General features: G+C 42.8%; 1 protein-coding gene across 1 annotated transcript in view; it reads left to right on the top strand.

The window, feature by feature from the left end:
• Positions 1-12,845, top strand: part of SORCS3 (sortilin related VPS10 domain containing receptor 3) — a 639,289-nt gene that overhangs the window by 281,781 nt on the left and 344,663 nt on the right. Inside the window, exon 3 of the mRNA XM_055249892.2 lies at positions 4,742-4,841. Within this exon, the coding sequence (XP_055105867.2) occupies positions 4,742-4,841 (100 nt within the window). The remainder of the gene's footprint in view (positions 1-4,741; positions 4,842-12,845) is intronic.

The following is a 12,845-nucleotide window of genomic DNA, read 5'->3' as shown; positions in this document are numbered from 1 at the left end:
CTGCCAGCATAAATGTCTCTGGCAATGGGACTGAGACCTCTCTACCATTTGCCCCTCACCCCAGGCCAAGTGGGCCCACAGAATGCTGTGGTCAGAGCAGTGTGCAGTGGCCATCCTGGAAAGGACAGAGTCGAGGGCACTGTTGGTTCCATAAGCTCCCAGGCTCCCTGAGGTATCTTCATCAAATAGGACTTGTTCTTCTGAGACCAAATGAGCAGAACCTGCCAGAGGCATGGAGAAGGCTGAGACGTAGAGGGTGTCCTTTGTTGGGAAGTCCCTCTTTTCAGCAGCCACTTTTGGAAAATAGTAAAGTCAGTGTTAATCTGTCATGCAGCTTGTGAAAGTGAGACCATGTGTGATGATCAGCGTACTATCTTTTGTGAGAGTTATTTGGATTTGAGAAGGAAGTTTGTTGTGACTTCCATCAGTCCTGCAGGGAGCCCTGAGAATTTAGCTCTTCTAAGACTTTTGCTATAGATAGTGTGAGGAAAAGATGCTAGTTGGAAAACAACTTAGCATTGTGTTGGTGGTTTAATAAAATTTAAGATCCATAAGGGACCTTAGGATTATGTAAGTAAACCTCTTGTGTTAATGATGGAATGGAGCTTGACAAAGATGCTTTCCTTAACCAAACTTGATTTAGGATCCTCTGAGCTCTTTTTTAACTAGGCTTCCCTGCTTGGGCATGTTCTCAAGAGTCCAATTTTAACAAGAATCCTTCTAAGTCAGGTTAGCCAGAATCTCCCAGCCTCTGTTGCTAATCAAAGTCCTCATCCTCCACTATAATCTAGGTAATATCTGATCAACCTGGCCTGCATTCAGCAAGAATCTTGTTAGATTAGTAGCAAAGAATTACCTCCCCCCTGCTGTTAGCAATTTTTCATCCACTGACCTCTCCTCTGCCTCTGATCAAAAATTCCCACTTTTCCTTGTTCTGTTTGGAGTTGAGCCCTATGTCTTTCCCCTACTGCAAAATCCCATTGCAGTAGTCCCTGTACATATTGCAGTAGTCCTGAATAAAGTTTACTTAATCATTTTAACCAGTGTCAGAATAATTTTTTAACAGCCTTCGAAAAGTGGCCTGTCCAGGGTAACGCATTGAGTGCATTTGAAAATCAGCTCTACGGTCTCGAATTCTAGGCTCCAGCTTCAATGTTCTTTTTCCACACCATGCTGCCTTTATGTCTTAAAAAGTGTAGAATTAAGAAGTAATTAACTCTATAAAATATTTTACTTGGATTAATAAAAATGCAAATGTCAGCCTCTAGAGATCACGGTCTATCTCCACTCTTGCACTGCCTAGGATAGTTGCTCAGGGTGATTTTGTCATTTAACCTTAATTCTACTACAAGTGAATTACAGACCCTTCCCTAGGACAGACCTTGATAGACTGTACCTTCTACACTATTGTGCTAGCATCCAAAGCCTCAAGCGTGTTTTCTAGGCATTGTTTGCTGTGTGTTGAATTACCAGTAGACATCAGTAGTTGGTTAAAAACTTGTGAGTAGGTTTGGACAATCTCATTCATCCATTCATTCTTACAAGTAAAGACAAATTAAAACAATACAAAAACTATGACTTTCAGCACTTGCTTTGTACCAGGCATGGTGCAAGACACTGGAGCTGTTATAAAAAATGGTTCTTGTCTTCAAGGAGTTACAGCCAAGGAAGAGATCCCAGAATAAGGACAGTGTAGCCAAACCAATAGATTAAATGCTTAAATAGAAATGCGTACAAGATAGTACGGGACCACAAAGGAGATTGTGATTAAATCCCCCCCAGGAAAGCTGGAAGAGGGTGATGTTGCAGTTATATGTTGAGGGTTGGAGGAAAATTTGCCAAGTAGAGGAAACAGGGATGGATAGTTTGGACAAGGAGATGATGTGTACAGCAGCGGAGGGCAGTGAGAATGTAGGACATGCTCAGGAAAGTTTAGCGAGGCTGGAAAGAAAGGGCCAGAGGAGCAAGTGGCTGGGAGTGGGTCCAGAAAGGGATGTTGAAGCCAGATTTTACAAGACTTAAGCTTGGAAGATTCAGCTTGACTGTGTGCAGTGGACAATTACTACCAAGGAGTGAGGTGGACAGATCTGGGGTAGAAAAATAGCCTGGTAACAGCATGGAGGATGAGTGGGGGAGAGAGAAGACTGGAAGAAGAGCATCAAATTGGGGGATCGTTGCAAACATGATGATGTATGAGCCACAGCATTGGTGTGACGATGGAAAGGATGCCAGGAGTCTAAGTTTTTTAGGAAATAGCATCATTAAGACTTGAAGAGTGATCTGCATTGTAGAGAGAAAAGCAAGGAGAAAGATTGGGAGTGATTCCCAGAGCTTCTGTGCCTGCAGTAGACAAGAGTCAGAGAATAAGTCAGCTTTTGGGGGACTGATGATTAAAACTAGCATAACTGATGACCATGTGGAGCCAGTAGCCTAGGGAAGGGTTTGAAATATTGATATTTGTTTATTCAGTAAACGTGCTGAGTGTGCATAATGTGTAAAACTTTGTCCTGTACATTTTGGAGAAAGGAGAAATGAATGAATGGCTCTTCACTTTTGTTTATTTTTTAACATTTTAGTATACCTGCCTTCTGTTAAGAGGTTTCCCATGTCTTATATTTTTGTAACCTCACAAATGCCTCGTGAGACTAAATTATCCCCATTCTTTTTTTTTTTTTTTTTTTTTTGAGACAGAATCTCACTCTGTCACTCAGGCTGGAGTGCAGTGGCGTGATCTCGGCTCACTGCAACCTCCGCCTCCTGGGTTCAAGCAATTCTTCTGCCTTAGCCTCCCTGAGCTGGGACTACAGGTGTGTGCCACCACGCCCAACTAATTTTTATATTTTTAGTAGAGACGGGGTTTCACAATCTTGGCCAGGCTGGTCTCAAACTCCTGACCTCAGGTGATCCACCCACCTCAGCCTCCCAAAGTGCTGGGATTACAGGCATGAGTCACCACACCCGGAATCTTCATTCCTCAGATAAGGAACCTGAGGCTCCAGTGGTGCAAATAACTTGCACATGGTCATGCAACCAGAGAGCTATGGATGTAGGAATGAAACACAGATTTTGCTACACCCAAAATTCATGTTCTTTCCTCTTATGAAGGGAGTTTTGTGATGATCTTTAATTCTTTGAGGAGCTTACATTGTGGTTAGGGAAACACAGCATAAAGAAATCAATTGTGACACTATTGAAGAGTTAGAGAAGAGGCATGTACAGTGTGCCTTGGGTGCCTAAGGATGGGGAAATCTGTTCTGGTGCAGAAAAGAGATGAGCGGTGATTGGGAGGAGGGCTAGAGAAGCTTTTACAGAGGAGGTGCAGGTGGGTGTTTACACTGGGCCCAGGGACCAGGAATCTGCCAGCTTGGATGAGGGTGGGGGTGACTGTTAAGGGTCGTCACATTGAGAAGGAGGCTGAGGTGGGAGGATGGCTTAAGCCCAGGAATTTGAGGCACAAGCCATTGGGCTGATGTGATGCTATGATTGTGCCACTACACTCCATCCAGGCTAGGCAACAGAGTAAGAACCTGTCTCTTAAAAAAAAGACAAAGTTTATATAGTTTTAAGTACTAAGCTTCTGAAGCTAAGCTGTTGGCCAGGGAAGCACTGATTAGCATTAGAAGGTGGATAAAGGCTCAAAGCAAAGGCTGGGGGTGGTGGTTACTAGGGCATCAAATGCCAGTTCAAAGCAAGGCTCAGAGCCAGAGTTGGGAACTGAGATTGTGGCGGATTTCAGGCCCCTATAAGGTCAGTTGACTACAGAGAAAATGCATTGACCTCTGTGCCCTTCTAAAGCTTGAGTTGGAGAAGTTTTGTAAGTCTAGCCAAGGATAGTGATGACGGGAAGAGGAGGTGAGAACTGATGATACAGGTGGTGGAAAAAGGGAGGGAGGTCTCTGTGGGCCAGGGTTTGGGGACTGGTGAACAGTATGGCAGGGAGATCAACTACTTGAATCCCACTGTTTGGCACCCTCTCTCCCTCCTCCACCATGGAAGGCAGGTTGGAAAGAAAGGAGCCTCTACTTCTGGTTTTGGCATAGGTCAGTGTGCTGGAAAGGAGGAGCAGGTAGCCAGCAGGATCATTGGAATGATGAACCCCTCCCCTGTAAGCAGCCCAGTGCCACAGACTTTTCACCCTGGACACACCCACATCTTTGTCCCTGTGTAAAGCATCCAACCCTCTGCCTGGTGTGGTCTCATTTAGCCATTGGACCCCATAAGTTTTCTGGGCACTTCCTACCCCTCCAAGGGTCCCTTGCTTCAGGCTCGATGGAGTGGGTTGAAGTTGGTTGTACCCTGGTGACGACCTCAGGAGACAGCTGGCCATGCTCCCATGGCCTCCACACACAACTCCCATATAGAGGGTCTGCTGGCGGGAACTTGTGTGCTTCCACAGCTCCATACAGAGCTTGGGTGGGTGGGGGGCGTGGGGCTGAGCAGCATGGGAGTCAGGCAGTCTCCAGCAGCTCCTTTCACCAAACAACTTCACAAAGGGCAAAAAAGTAGGTCCTGAGAAAGGCTGGGAGCAAAGGGGAGCACGCTTAGGTAGTAGGCAGATGCATTAGTCTAATTGCTCTTCTAAAATTAATGGGGCTTTTTATCTCTGAAGAACAATTTTAAGCACTCATATGATTTGGGAAGAAAGGTGCTGGTCGGTCGAGGGAGAGCCTGGCTTCCCTTTAGACATAGCTGCCCATTGGTAAAATGATCTCTCCCTTTCTGTTTTCTCTTTTTCCTGCAGGTCGACAGATTATGGCACCACCTATGAAAAGCTGAATGACAAAGTGGGTTTGAAGACTGTCCTCAGTTACCTCTATGTCAATCCAACCAACAAAAGGAAGGTAAGAGGCTGGGTCAGTAGGTCTTGAGCACTCCTGCTGGATAGCTGTGCTGATTAGGGCTAGAGGTTAAGGAAAAAACTCCGTTGTCATGAAATCATTTACAGAGGCCTGGTTTATATGCTGGGAACTTCATAAATGCTGTTTGTAATTCTAACAACAGGCTTGATAGTAATAATAATAATAGTGACAGCAGCAGTGATAGTAATGCCACCAGTAAAACTATGTACCTATGTCTTATCTCAGTTATCCTCACAATGAATCTATGGGATAGAAACTATTATGGTCCCCATTTTGCAAGAGAAGCTCAGAGAGATGAAGTAACTTTCTACCCTGAATCAGATGGTGGTAAGTAACAGATCTAGAATGTAAGCATGGGTTTGCTCAATTTCAGAGTTGAGTCTTTCCACAGCCTTCCTCTTGCTGGTACATTTTTTGAGAACCCCTTACTCCCGGGGAGATTGTTTCTCCCACGTGAAGGAAAGAAAGGCAGCTCCTGGCTTCTTCAACTTGATCCTGAGCTGCTTCTAAGGCAGAGGGCAGACCAGGCTCCTCTGGCACCTCTGCTTCTCTGCTTTCCTCTTGATTTATCAGCCAGGATGAAATCATATAAGGTCAGACCTTGGCCATGGAAATCTACTGAGAGGAGGAGGACTGGATTCTATGGAACAATGGGCAGTTTTAGAAAACAAATACTGCACCGTGTATTGTCTTTGGGGAGACGTGCTCTTTCTCCAGCTAAGAAAGCACTGCTGTTTAGAAACTTAGGCAGACATGATTCAAATACATGCACCAAAATGACCACATTAAAGGTCATTTTAATATTTCTAAAAGGCTAAAAAAAAAATGGCACCACCAAGCTCTCCTGTTGCAATCTGATTTGCATTCCCCTGTGGTTTTGCCAGTGCTTTCTTCCTCAAGGTAAGCTCAGGAGCGAGCTTCAAACCATTGTGCGGATGTCTCTGATTTCTAACATGGTAGAGTCCAAACTGTGGCTGAGAATTATGACTGTTTATGCTGCTCAGAGCAGAGCAGCTTTTACCTGAGCCACTAGCAGAATAATGTGCATCCATAGACTTTCTCCTCACCTCCACCTCCAGTGCCCCTAAGTACACCCAGCAAAAAGAGGGAGCAGAATTGTTGACTTCTGGTTCAGCATTGGTGATAGATAGCCAAAGGATCCAGTTAGCTCTAGGGGCTCTCAGACCCTAGACTGTGCCCACTAGCCAAGTGCCAAAGCTTTGATCATCAGGCTGGCTGTTTAGGCACCTGTTACTGATTTTATTTGAGTAGTTTCTTTTTTCTCTGTCCCAAAGCATTGCCATTTTCACATCTTTCAGTATCATTATTTAAATTATTGGATTTTAGAGCTAGAAGAAAGCACAGATTTCACCTAGATGAGTGGTTATTAATAGTTTCTTTTAATTTGTCTATTTTTAAATTAACATATAACATTGTATGTACTTGTACAACATACTGTTTTGAAGTACATATGCATTGTGGAATGGTTAAATCTAGCTAATTAACAAATGCAGTAACTCACAGTTACTTTGTGGTGATAATACTTAATATCTACTCATCATTTTTCAAGAAAACAATATACTGCCATTAACTATAGTCATCATGCTCTACAATAGATATCTTGAACTTATTCCTCCTATATAACTGTAATTATGTATTTTTTGAACAATGTCTCCCAAACATGCCTCCCCTTTAACCATTCGACTCCTGTTAACCACCATTCTATTATCTAATTCTGAGATTAACTCTTTTAGATTCCACATATGCGTGAGATCAAATGGTATTTGTCTGTCTGTGTCTGGCTTATTTAACTTAGCATAATGTCTTCAGGTTCATCCATGTTGTCACAAAAGAAAAGATTTCCTTTTTTATGGCTGAATAGTATTTTATTGTGTCTATGTACCACATTTTCTTCATTCATCCATTGATAGACACTTAGGTTGATCTTATATCATGGCTGTTGTGAGTAGTGCTGCAATAAACATGAGAGTGCAGAAATCTCTTGGACATACTGGTTTCATTTTCTTTGGATATATACCCAGTAGTCAAATTGCTTGTTCATATGGTAGCTCTATTTTTAATTTTTGAGGAACTCCATACTGTTTTCTATAATAGCCGTACTAATTTACATTCCCACCAACAGTGTGCCTAACAGTTTTTGAACTGCAAGTCTTTTATACATGTGATTAAAGTTCTAGGCAGCCTCTCTAGAAATATGCCTATGCCACAAAAATTTTCATACATTTTGAGGGCTTTGTGGACACCTCAGATCCCACTCATGAACTCAAGATGTCCATGGAGTCTCGGTTAGAAATCATTTATCCATGCCAACAACCTCATTTTACAGATGAGAAAATTGAAGCCAAAAAAGCTCACATAGCCAGATAGAAAAAGGAGCCAGGATTAGAACCCAGGACTCTTGATTGTCAGGTCAGATGTATTTGCATCAGCTCATCTTTTGCACCTTTTCTTCTTATACAGTGATAGCGTAGGGGTTCAAAATTGCTTTATGGTCTTGAATTAAAGCTTGGTGCTGTGTCCTTGATGGGCACGTGATGAAAGTTGACTGAATCAAGCCAGCAGTGATGGTTTTCAGTTCTTCTCCTGCCCTTCTCCCTTCTTGAGAAGGAAACAGAGGCCCACAGTGGACAACTGCCCCACCCAGCCAACTCAGCAGGTTAGGGGCAGCATTGTCAGTTGGTCTGATGACTCCTAGTTTAGTGCTCCTCCCATCCCACACAAGTGCCTTGAGCATATTGGATCTCAGTGGGCATATGCACTTTGGGCGAAGCAAGAACTGGATATTTGGCACATGAAAAGTGCCCTACAGCACTGATCTCTGTCTTGTATCTGGGCCACAACAGAATTAATCGTATTTTCAGGTAGATGATAGATAGGCCATTTTTGTGAGGATTTTCCTAAGTGGCTCATGAAGGTTTGTACCTGTTTGTATCTGTTTTGGAATTCATCTGTCATGTATGTTTCCTCTTAGAAAATATCATAATGATGTTTCTTTTTGTCTTTTTCTGTTTTTTTCTACTCCTGACAGTCTGAACTCTCCTCAGTGCAACTAAGAAGTTCTTAGAAGTGATAGAGACAAGGGATGGATTAAGGCAGATTCCGTGGGTTGGAAGAAACGTAGAGTTGGGATTTGGCTACCACCGGCACGGGGATACCACTTCCATTTATCCTTCCTCGTGGTGATGTTCAGGCAGTGGGCTCTCAGGAGCCATTTCTCACAGAAACTATTGCTCAATAAATAGAAGTTAGGCCTATTTTGTTGTCTGGTCTGAGAAACATCACCAAAATGTAGTTAACTCCCATCTAGGAGGCACTGCCACCCAGAAAGTTAAACACACAGACATTTTCTTCACTCAGATTGGGGAAAAATAAGCAGCAGGCCAATGGCATGGATTTATTTTTTTAGAAAATAGCAATAGAAATTAACGTTCATAGCCAGGCACTGTGGCTCATGCCAGCACTTTGGGAGACTGAGGTGGGCGGATCACCTGAGGTCGGGAGTTCGAGACCAGCCTGACCAACATGGAGAAACCCCATCTCTACTAAAAATACAAAATTAGCCAGGCATGGTGGTACATGCCGTATTCCCAGCTACTCAGGAGGCTGAGGCAGGAGAATCGCTTGAACCCAGGAGGCGGAGGTTGCAGTGAGCAGAGGTCACGCCATTGCACTCCAGCCTGGGCAACAAGAGTGAAACTCCGTCTCAAGAAAAAAAAAAAAAAAAGAAATTAATGTTCATAAGTGTCCTACATCATCTGAAGTGCTTTCCTCATCATCCAAGAAAAAATGAAATTGGATTCATTTTCATTTTACTAAGTGGTATGTATTGTAATCTGAGCCTCTTGATGTTGACAGTGCACACATAGTCTACATTCTAACTTTCTCATAACCAGTATATTCAGCTTAGTAGAAATCCCCCTTCTCCAGCCACTTAGGCAAAATGAAAATTTGATATAAATAAAAATACTCTTATTTGTTTCTTTATTAGTCTAGAGCTCTGGAACCTTGTAATGCAGCTTCGTTTTTAAGTTTCCTTCTTTATGTCTTCAAGTTTAAACTTATGGTCATATGGATACTCATCTCACCTTGTGTTAGGCAAGATGGTTTGGATTTGGTTAGTATCTAAATTATCTGTAGCAACCCATTTCATCAGTCAGCCAATGGCAGTAGTCTCTGGCGGATTTTTGAGTTCATCTTGTAGAAGCACTTGCTTTTCACCTAATGAGTTATTTATTTAACAGATGGCTGCTGCTTTCCTTGGAGGCTATGAATACGTCAAATGAGATCTGTTGCCCCTGGCAAAACAGTAAATTGAGCTTGTATTTATATAGTTGCTCCCAAAGCTAATTGTTGATGTTTTAAACATTTTTGAACAACATAAAATTATCCAAATACAGATAGTTAATAAACCATTAAGTTGGAAGGAAGCAGAGGTATTAACCTGTGTATAGTTTCCTTCTACCAGTAATCATCCCAGGTAGCACTAACTGAGCAGCTACTATCCTAAACTCCCTTTTAAGTGTTTTATCCACATGATCTTTAATCCTCCCAGCCACTTTGAAAGTAGGCAGGGTAAGAAAATAGACTTTGATAAATTGCCCCAAGACTATATTGCTATAAATGGTAGATCTACAGCAGCTTTCCCAATGGGTTTATTTTGAGGACAAATTAGTCATTCAGCAATTCTGGGCTTCCTGGAGGTAGCTGAGATTTAGACTGGGAGTACTGTCTTTCTCACAGGCTGTGAGCAGGGTATAATCATTTCATCTAGTGGGTTTTATAATTCCCTGTCTAAATGAGAGTATTGATATGAAATGCATGAAGCTGCTTCAGTCGAAGTTGTCCTAGACTGCTGTTCTGTGACATGGTGGCATCAGCATTATTTTAATGACCTTGACCCACTGTGACTATTTGATGTGAATTTTGTATACCCGGTTGTTTGCCTTTCTCCAGCCATTGGCCAGTTAACTGATTGCCTGGGTTTGAGCCCAACTTCCTTATGGGAGCCCAGAATTGCTGAATGTATCTGGTACTTGAAGATGAGGAATAGTGTATTAGCTCTGGAAGCAGGAGAGTGTATGGTTTGCCTCCCAGAGGAGTGGCTCCATTATGGTGGGGCTAGTGAGCTCTAGCTCACGGCTTCTCTTTCCTCTTGCATGAGATAAACATCCCTGGGTTCCCAGAACTCATTACTGTCAGTTGATTCTTGTCCTCAGGCCCATGCAGAATGGCAAGTGCCAAGGTCAAGTCTGCTGTGCTTTGTAAAAATAGGCTGAAGGCTTTGTGCCTTAACTAGAGAGGAGCCTGACTCCCATGGGCGAGCTTATTTGAGAATGAATCTTTGAGTGGACAGAGAAATGCAGGCATATTATTGTCTAATTACTCTGGCTCCAAAGTGACTGCCACCTGCAACTTTGGAGACAGTGTATTGGAAATGGCAGAGAGCACACACTGGTCTAACAGTCAGAGAATGTGACCAAATTACTGTAGTTAGAGGTACATCTCTCTCTCTCTCTCTCTCTCTCTCTCTCTGTGTGTGTGTGTGTGTGTGGTGTATGTGTGATTATGTGTGATGAAAACTATAAGGTCTGACATCAGTATAGGCTAATGAGTTCTGTCTATTGAGCTTCTAATAAGTTCTAGGCACTGGGCTAAGTTCCTTACTGCACTTTATTCTAAGTTTTACTATTAATCTCCTGAGCTTGGTAGTTTTGTCCCCATTTGACAGACGAAGAAACTGAGGCTCAAGCAGATAGACACTTAATTTTGGAAAATAGCTAATAAGAGGGGGTCCAGGATTCCTGTTCACCTCTATCTTCCCACAGGGTTGGTGCCACTACCACAGGTGTAAAGACCAGGTGAGTTGTACTCATCACTCTATTAGTGGTAACCCTGTTGCCTGGGGTTTTCTGTTCATTAGTGTTAGAGGATTAGCAGTTTCTTGGAGGAGGAGGGGAGTATTACATCCTGCATTCCTAATTGATTTACCAGTGAGAAGGATAATTACTTTCAGGCTACCCTGCAGAAATATAGTGGGAATTACCAGTGAGATTCTTACAGTGAGCAAGCTGCTTTTGTCAAGCTGTTCAAGAGGCACCGCGTGTGTGGTCGGAGGCTGGTTATGCCAATGTCGCTCTCGGGATACAACACATAACCCTGAACTATCTTTAAAATGCTGGAAAACCTTTAACCAAAACATAGCACAGAATTTTAAAATACCAGACTCCCAAGATAGTTGGAGGGTCAGGGAAAGTAAGTGGCAGGGCAACACATTTTCAGTCCACAAATATTAAAGTCTCTTACACTAAAGTAAGGCCAAAAAGGTGGAAAGGTAATTTTAGGCTGTTGAACAATCTTTTAAAAATGTCTACCTCTGAGCAAAGTATGTTGTGAGGGAGGGAGTTTCCTGCTTTTAGAAATGTGCAATTTACCTGGGCAGACAAGATGCACCGAAGAAAATGACTGCCTACATAGACCTAGGTCTCAAATTCTGATGCATGCAGGGGCCAGAAGATAATGGCAAGGAAGATGTGGGCCAGGTAGACACTTGGAAGCCCCTCTGTAAAGGACCTTTTGCCATTAGGCTCCAAATGACTGTTGTCATGTGAAAATGAGGGCCCAGCATAGCCAGTTATTGTTAACATCCTTGCTATTATGTTCTGAGTTTTAAAGAGATTTTTCTATATAGATTTTAATATGAAACATCATGTTTTGAAATATTTAGGAGGTGGAGTTCAGGGTTTGGGGGCTAACAGGCTGGACTCAATCTACTGTTAGCCCTGTTTCCAATTGGCAGCATGTGGCATATTCAGAGTGGTAACTAAGTCTACAGGTGAAAAGTTAGTATTTGCAAAGTGGTCTTTAGAGTCACAGGAGAACACTTTGTAGAGTCTCTTGCTGGGGACCTGCACTGATACCCCTATTTGTGTGAGAGATAAACTAAGTCAAGTGTGGCTTACAAAGATTTCCCTTTGACTCAGAGGAAGCACATGGTTGATCCTTCAGGGCAAAGGGACTTTTTGTGTCATTGTAGGGTAAGACCACTAGAGTAGGGGTAGGAGGCAGATGTCTGCTCTCTGCTTCTGGTTTTGCCCCTGAGTAACTCAGTGTCTTTATATAGGCCACTTCCCTCCCAGGGCTTTCATTTCTCTATTTGTATAATGGCAAGTTTATGTTCTATGCTTTTTGAAGCCCCTTCCAGCTCAGGTTGTCTGGATGGCCACCGTTTAGACAGTGTTTTTCAGAGAGCTTTGCGGTACCATGTGATGATCCACATTTAATTTCTGTGGCTCATTGGAGAGCCTGTTGGGAAGTCCTTAGGAAGTGTAATCCTCATAGCTCTTAGTTATATGACTACATGCTGGCTGGCCAAGCCCTGTTACCTAGGCTGTCTTTTCTGAAGTTACAATTCCTTGGTCAAAAGGTGGGTCCCTGAAACACACTGGCTCTGCTGGTAGAAGTCAGAGCAGCAGCACTACTTGCTGGCACAATTGAGGGGTTCTATCAGCATGAGCCAATGAAACTTCATGGGAGCATCACAATCATTACCCAGGGATGCTTAGCCCTCCTCCCGCAGGCAAGGGAGTTAGAGACGCTGCCTGTTCTGGTAACCCAGAATAGAGGACACCAAGTGTTGCAATAGGGAGTGGGAGCTTAGCTCTGCTGTACCACACTGCCTCCTTCATGGCCATTGACTTAATGACACATCAACCAGACATCTCTCCTCTGTGAGCCTTTCTTTTTCTCTTCATAACATGTGCATAATAACCCGTCTGTTAAGGAGCAAAGAAGTCTCTGTTCTTTGAAATAGAAGTCTCTTTTCTATTCATAAAGGCAACAAGTGTCCATGATAATAATGACAATGACAGTAAAAATAATAATACAAGAAGGAGCTAGAGTTTTTTGAGAGTTTTCTATGTACTGAAAAATATCCTAAATGCTTCAAATGAATTAACTCATTTAATA

The sequence above is a fragment of the Symphalangus syndactylus genome, chromosome 2, assembly GCF_028878055.3.
Source record: "Symphalangus syndactylus isolate Jambi chromosome 2, NHGRI_mSymSyn1-v2.1_pri, whole genome shotgun sequence".
Lineage (NCBI taxonomy): Eukaryota > Metazoa > Chordata > Mammalia > Primates > Hylobatidae > Symphalangus > Symphalangus syndactylus.
The sequence above is the reverse complement of the archived record's forward strand: the minus strand, read 5'-3'. Positions and strand labels throughout refer to the sequence as shown.